At 38.4% G+C, this 8046-nt stretch overlaps 1 protein-coding gene across 1 annotated transcript; it reads right to left on the bottom strand.

The window, feature by feature from the left end:
* Positions 1-2837: 2837 nt before the first annotated feature.
* On the bottom strand, positions 2838-7977 carry LOC131788026 (uncharacterized). Its single transcript, XM_059105109.2, has 5 exons — positions 7619-7977; positions 7344-7477; positions 6021-6603; positions 5459-5509; positions 2838-3970 (listed from the first exon to the last, which is right to left on the bottom strand). The coding sequence occupies exons 1-5, from the start codon at positions 7691-7693 to the stop codon at positions 2852-2854; spliced, it is 1962 nt and encodes a 653-aa protein (XP_058961092.2). The 5' UTR covers positions 7694-7977; the 3' UTR covers positions 2838-2851.
* Positions 7978-8046: the final 69 nt, after the last annotated feature.

The raw sequence follows: 8046 nt of genomic DNA on the forward strand, positions 1-8046 counted from the left end.
GTAGCGGTAGGTTTTTTAATTTTCGCACGAAGGACACACAACTGCCACCGTTACTTTAAGTCGAAGCAAAATTGTCCCTCTTGATTGAAATGAACGTGTTATTTAGTCTTTCGTTTTAATTAAGTGTTTCTTTTCGGCCCATCTTTCGGCTCGTTCGTTTATTCGAATGCAGTTTTTCTGAATCCCATCCTCACTGCGCAATCAAATGTTTTCATGTGAGTTTGTTATTATTTCTCACTACAGACGAAGGGAACATCGAGTTTTGGTAAGCGCCATAACAAGACACACACTCTGTGTGTGCGCTGTGGTCGTTCAGCATACCACATTCAGAAGAAGCGATGTGCTTCTTGTGGCTATCCAGCCGCTAGAACCAGGAAGTGTAAGTCTGTTTTTTTTATGTTATAATTGAAGTAAACTAAGTTGTTGTTAAAGTGGTGATTATGACTTGTGTGACATGAAGTCCGATTTCCAATAAATTGCTTCAGTTACAAATTGGGGGAAGCTCAGGATTGTAAAATTTTAAGTAAAAGCACATACCCTTCTTGTTAATAATGATGAAAGTCATTAGACCAGCTGATTTTGTCCCTGTATGTTTGTTTGGCCATTTCAGAAGTTTTTCCATTTTTGATTAGCTATGTAGTTGAGTTATATAGGCTGTTGGCTTTAAGTGCTTAATTTTAATTGATTGCTCAACTGTCCATTTTTGCAAGTCCAATGACAAGTGTATGTAATTGGATGGGTGGAGTTGGACAGTGTGGACTTAAATCACCCAATTAAGACCCAAACAAGGGTATAATAGATGATTTTGTTATCGACACAGTTGTAATTGTTATAGAACTGAGTGGAATCCAATTCGGTCTGTAATCATAAGTGTGATTGACAGAAATCAGATGACCATATAGCAGCAGTCCAATTTGTTAATCACTAGTATCATTACAGGTACAAAAAGTTCGGTAAACAATTAATCAAAACTATGACAAACTATTCAAAACAAACTAGCCATTGGTGAAAAGTTTTCTTAAAACAGACAAAAGGGTGGTGAGAATGCCCACACAAGATACATTCTGTCCAATTACACAAGCATGGGGTTTCCACTGTCCAATTACTTGCATGGCACTGCTCTATTAGTACTCAAATCAGGCTGTTTGATAACTGATCTGTCATACTTTTGATTAAGCAAGAAATTGTAGAAAACCTTGGAAACTTAAAAGATTAAAGCTGTTGCAAAAATTTCATGCACCAGACACAAAACACACAAATTGCTTTATTTAGCATAATTGTGACTGTTCCATTGAAAGCTTTTCAACTTCTGAAAACTCAAAATTTTTTCTCTAGTTAACTGGAGCATCAAAGCTAACCGAAGAAAGACAACTGGAACCGGCCGTATGCGCCACCTTAAAGAGCTACATCGCCGCTTTAAAAATGGATTCCGCGAGGGAACTCAGGCCAAGTCCCAGAAACGAAAAGGTGGAGCGGCTCCTGCCTCCAGTGGTGCAAGCCAGTGAGAAAATGTGCTTGTAATAAAACAGTTTCTTCCATCAATGAAATAGTTGTCTTTTGATATGTTTGCTTTAGTCTCTCCAGTCATGCTTTCTCCTCTATCAGTTATTGTGATGTCACTTGTTTGTGGGACAATGAGATTGAGATGAGAAATGCTTAACTGCTTCAAATTTGGGCAATGGCTTTTGTTACATATTTCAGGATTCAAACATCTGCCAAGGCTTTTTTTTTCCACAAAATGTTGGTAGACTATGAGTAGTTGCTCCTTTTCATTGAAATTCCTCACAAGTGAAAAATAATCAGCAAAATTAAACATGCACTCCACCACTAGGATGCACTGAATTTTGTTTACTCATGCATTTTACTTTGCCAACAAGGAGGAACTGCTTGCAGTCTAAAATGTTTTCTGGTGGGTTCAATCTATGCTTTTGGTACATGGAAAGAATGCTCTCCTTATGTTATTTGCCTGCCTGTCTATTCACTTGTTTTTATCCATGTGCCAACATGCAAGATATTGTTTTTTGCAAGTCCCCAGCAAATGAAGAATGGGAGCCTTCTTAGTGTTATCTAAGTTTTCAAGGCCAAAAAGGCTAACCTACATGCCATTTAAAGAATAATTCCCCCAAGTACATAAAAATAAAAAGAGTCTCTGAACGAAGGACATTTCACTCCCAAGCTAAGATCAGCTCCAGTGTAAGACCTCATTTCCACGTTCTCTAGAACACTACGAGGGTGGAAAGAAGAAAGACCTCAAGACTGAGGTGGGAAACTTTCGAGGGTAACTTACACGATCTAACATGCTAATAAATAACCAATTTTAGTCCTAGTTTTCAAATGACACTAGCATTCCTTCATTATATTGCAAAATACACGTAAATCTAAAGCGTTACTATTGAGGTTTCATATCCCTGATCACAACACAGCTATTGACTAATGGGTGAGCATGCGGATACCTAGTTATGTAATTTTGGAACATCGTGAGGTACTGGACGCTAGTGACGAAGAGAGGAGCTGGAGAAGGAAAAAAAAAAGCGCCTGTTTGCTTCGCCCTTGTGTACTGCCGCTAAGTGTCGCCGTGTAAATACTTCTTCTGTCTGTACTTGTTAAGTTAAGTTAAGTTGTTAATTTGTATACTTTAGAATGTTCTGTGCGATTTAGATTATTTGAATTGTAGTTAAGTCGGATCAGGGAAGGGATCTTTTTTCGGGATATTTCTTTCCGGGATATTTTTTTTTACGGGGCTGGGTGTGGGTGTTAGTTTTACCTGGTCAGGGGATGACAAACCAATAACAAAAAACAAAACAAAACAAAAGAATTGTAAAAGTTAACAGTCTTTATTTAAAAAAAATAGTTACTCTGTATGCTTTTTTAAGTACAAGTGCTGAATTTCCAACTGTAATTCACGATTTTGCTGGGCAAGATCTTCGCGAATTTTTTTCCTTAGAGCCACAACGGCTTGGGCGGGGGGCAAATCTTTGGGCAACTCTAAAGAAGACTCTGACTCAAAGACAACGGGTGAGGGCGGCCTGTATGGCTCTCTTTGAAGAGCTGTGGATGATCTCGATCGAAGAGTTTCATTTTCAGGTCTTGGTGTGGTTCTAGAGACTGGCGCAGATCTGGGAGCCTTAGTGAAGGAAACGCACCTCGGGATGATTTTTTCAGGTGAGGAACTTGGAGTAATGTCGACAGAAAATGCTGGACTCTTTTCGCTTTCAACGAGAGTTTCCTCGCTTTCCCCAGGACTAACACTGACACTGATTTCAGCAGGCGTTTTTGGTTCAACGCTTATTCTGTTTCCTAAGTTTAGGTCGCTACTACTTTCTGTTAAATCACCTTGTGTCGGGATCGTTATCGTTATAGGCATACACCTGGAAAATCTGGATTCAATCGGGAGCCTTGGAGAGGACGGTGGAGCAGGAGGAGCAGAGTGCGGTCGACACATTTTCCTATCGCTCGCCATTACTTCATTATCTGGTCCTCCAGATCTTCCTTGACTAGTTTTTGGACGAACTCTTTGCTGTAAACTAACTTTTTCAGCTTGGTCAGTTTTAGAAATGATTTCAACAGTATTAGTTTTCCTCTTATCGTTTTCCTCTCTATTCTTTCCTTTTGGAATCCTTGCTGTTTTCTTTCTCACAACTCTTTCATCTTCGAAGGTAACCTTTTTGGGAACCTTCTCTTCATTATGTTTCGCAGACTCGTCGGCATTATCTTTTCCATCGTGCTCTGCACGATCTGCACTTTCCATACCGACTTTCACCAGTTCATCAGTTCTGTTATCCTCAATTTCCACAGCAGTAATACATTTATCTTTTGCGGAAATTAAGTTCCTTCGATCGGGATATACCCAGCGTGTTTCTAAACTGAGCTTGTAAGCTGGTGAAAGATAGTTTTCCTCCTTTCGTGTATAGACATTCCTTTGCTGCGCTTTCTTGTGGTGGAAAATAACTGGATGTGATTCATACAAGCCCTATGGAAAACACAGAACTATCAAATGAATAAAGATCTTAGTTACGAGAACAAAAAGACAAAAGTACTTTTAAACCCAGACTCTTCCCATTATCTCAACAAGGTTTTCAATTTTAAACTTCTAATCATTTCTCCAGCAGCCAGGAATAGTAAAATTTACTCTTTTAGCTTTAAAATTAAATTTGTTTTTGCAAAAAGATCGCAGTTAAGATGTCCAGAAGATTCTGTGCCTCACATTTTAAACTTTACACACTTCTAGCTGCTTAAGTTACTGAGGTATTGTTTAAATACTTTATTTATGAGTTGGATCATAGCCATACGTTTTACTTGCATGGCACAGCTTTCGCGTGTCTCGTAAAGCCACACGTACTACACGCGTTTGACACACGCATGCGGGTAGTGCAATACACATAAGCGACCCAGAGGGTAGTATTGTAAATTGTAAGATGGGTGCAATGCATTGACCCTTGCTTCATAATTGGCATAAAAATGCTTCACAAAGATTACAGAAGTGAAAGTATGTTTTGGCACATATATCATGTATTTATTTTGTTCACCAGCAGTGTTTTATGTTAAGTACATTGTTATATAATAGAATTTTTAATTTAACATTTACCTTTAAAAAGTTTTAAGGTGATGAAGCAACATCGTCAGTTGAAAGAGTTCTTTCTGCAAACTCCTGACTAGATGCATCACAATGTAAGGAAAGAACATCAATTGTTTCATTAAAAAAGCAAGGCATTGATGCAGCTATTGGGCTACTTTATCTCAAAGTTTAAAAAATTACACTGTTTTTATTTACTCTCATAAAATTGAATATAATTGTAAATTTTTTAGCGTGATGGTTTATGCCTTCTAAGAGCTGTGTTGAGTCTGCTTTCAATGGGCCTAACAAGTAACTCTTGAATAGGAAATTAATCAATGGAATAAGTGTACTTGAATAATTATGCAGATGTAAAAAGTATTAGATCATGGAGATTACCATTCAAGATGAGTCTTCTTATAAACAGAATCAAATTAACAAATGGAAAGTGGTTTAGTGTGGTCTGTACTCTTATCAAAACCAATATAATTTGTCATCACAGTGGTCAAAATGTTGTTGACTCACAAGGCACAGCTGAGTAAGTCTGCAACAAATTTTGACCACTGCGATGACAAATATTGTTGTTGATATGAGTACAGACCACACTAAACCATTGTCAATTTGTTTTTTAATACTACAATATTGACATCAAATGAAATGATTCTTTTAGTGTGTAACCATTGTGTGACACAATGACACAAGCAGCATTGTCTGTACCCCTATCCACAACAGCAAATTTGCCACTCAGATTGTGATATCACAGCCAATTGTGATAAAAACTGTATTCCCCTATTATCTCCCATCCCATGCCCATCAATCAGTTGTTTTACCCCACCCTTCTTGATTACAATCAGGAATGCCTTACTATTTTTTCACGTTTTTCTAATTTTTACATTGTTTCCATACCTTTGAGGAGGAATCCTTCTCTGACTGTAATGCTGATGAAACAACACATGCCTGTTTATGAAAAGAATTCTCCATTTATAAATCAAGAAATCATACTTCAATGAAGAGGTTGGGTAAAAACTGAATTTAAGTTAACCCTTTAACTCTCATGAGTGACCATGACAGAATTTCTCCTTAAAATATAAATACAATATCAAGCAAACAAGTGATGAGAATAAAGAAAAAGATCGGTTAGGGGATTACCAGTTGATCCAATACCAAATTCTCCAAAATTACATTACAAGAACTGTATGGGAGACAGTAAGGAGAATTACTTATGAGATCTTGGGAGTTAAGACTTACAACATTTGACTGACAACAACTATTCACTTGACTCTGACGATGACTTCTGCTCAGTTTGTCAAAACATCAGTCACCGCTACCAGACTATCAAACCCACACTATTGCAGTAAAGGACTCACAAGGCTCACAGCCTTCTTGACCACCTGGCAAAAAGGCATGTCTAGATTTGTCTGGAGCCTGCTAATTAAGTGCTAACAATAAAGAAACTCAGGAGACTCACATTATGCCAATTCAGCTGCTCCTCCCAGTTCAGTGGAGCTGTGCGTTTCTTCCCTTGCTTTGTATTTCCATCATCAGTTTCCGGTATTAATTCCACTTTCTTCTCAGTTCTTACAATACCATTCTGTCCCACCCTCACTGGCAAGTTATGTCTCAAAAGATTAGGCACACTTTCCCCTTTTTTATTATCCACTGAGTAACAAATTGGCTTCTTGTTCTTCTCATCACAAGCAAAAGTATCAATCACACCAACGCTTGTCTCTTGAGGGAGGTTGAACCAGGCAGTTGGTTTATATTCTGAGTCTTTTCCATTGTACTTGCCAAAAAATGACACAGTGTAAGGAAGATGGCCACTGCAATCTTTTTGCTCCTCCTCTGTTTTGTCAGCTATTGAGCAGCTTGGACACGATTTGGTTTTCCTCCTCTGAGCTCTGGCTCTTTGCTCATTTGGAGCTGATTTTGTAGAGGAAGGTTTGTGTACGTTTTCTCTTCGTATTTTGCTTTGACATTCTGAAGTTACATATCTTGATGAAGTTGAAACAGACGTTGAAAAAGTTCTGGAGGATGGAGTTGAACTTGATGGCCTGAAATGATACAAAGGTTTGTAACTTTTGTTCCTTTATCCACAATGCTGGAAGGGTGGTGGGTTGCTATGGGTGGTGGGGTGCTATGAGTGGTGGAGTGTTATGGGTGGTGGAGTGCTATGGGTGGTGGGGTGCTATGGGTGGTGGAGTGCTATGGGTGGTGGGGTTCTATGTAAATCATGTACCACTCAGCTTAATTTGAAATCTGCTGGCCTATAATCTAAAGATCACATTTCCATGTTATAGTTTAAGGTTAATTATAAGATCCCAGTGGTCATGGCCTTGGTTTCTGTGGCATGGTGCACTAAGAAGCACCAGATATGATGTTTAGCCCACATGAGGGGAAAGTTGATCCTTCCAACCTTCCCCTTTGCGATGTCAGTATATTTAGTTAGGCAGTACCATGTACAAAACATTGATGAACAACATTGAACCAGGGAAGGGGGCAGCTTTTAGATTTTGGTGCAAAAGTTCTTCTTATCCAATCGATGAAGTCAGTAAATGCACTTTTTGCTTAGGTTGTCTCAACATTTTTACAAATGGTTGTAGAAGCAGAACCAGACAGGAGAATTTAGTGTTAGTCCAAAATAACACCCTCTAGCTGATAAGCTTCTCTGTTCTCAATCTCCCTTTCATAATGGAAACATAGCTGTTTCCCTTCTCGAATTTACCATGATTTACCTAACTAATTCGTTAATTAAATTTTCATTAGAGCGGAATTCGAGTTAAGAATACGTTACCTGATACTAGATCGACAAGTATTTGTCTCCTTGTAACTGCATGAAGGAGATTCTTCGTCGATTTCCCGCAACGATCGTTCGGCTTTCTCTCTCGCGGCTTTTAATTTGGCTTCAATACCAGCGCGAAAACGCCCCTAAATATTTAAAATAAACATAATAAACAAATTATCCGAGGAAAACAACTGTTGATAATTAGCTCAATTAAGGTAACAGGTCGACCCCAAGTTATAATATTTACTCTAATTTCACGATGCAAATGCTAACCAAGTGTTTACCTTTGAATGTTTGGAGTAGATCCTATCGGATATCTTGTCCAGATCATTAAGAGTTTGAATACATCTGGATGCCATCGGTTTCCAGAACGGAACAACGCAAATTTTGAGTTCCTAAAAATTTGCATGCATCAAATGCTCGGAAAACGTCCAATTCCAGATAAAAATGGAGCAGCTTTCAGCCAGCAGCTGCAAACATTCGCGGAACAGTGGAAAATCGGCCCGAGGCTAACCTTAAAAAATTGAATAGATCTTCTAAATATTCTCTACGAGATGCAAATAACAATAACACTCATTATACACACTAGCCGCTGATTTAAATTTGCAAGAAAGGCAGCGATGGATTGAAGGTTGTTTTCACCTCCATGGCGACGTGGAAATAAGATGTAAGAGTCTTTTGTGCTATCACTTACCATATTTGGTAAAAGGAA

Source organism: Pocillopora verrucosa, chromosome 12 (genome assembly GCF_036669915.1).
Source record: "Pocillopora verrucosa isolate sample1 chromosome 12, ASM3666991v2, whole genome shotgun sequence".
In the NCBI taxonomy this organism is placed as follows: Eukaryota; Metazoa; Cnidaria; class Anthozoa; order Scleractinia; family Pocilloporidae; genus Pocillopora; species Pocillopora verrucosa.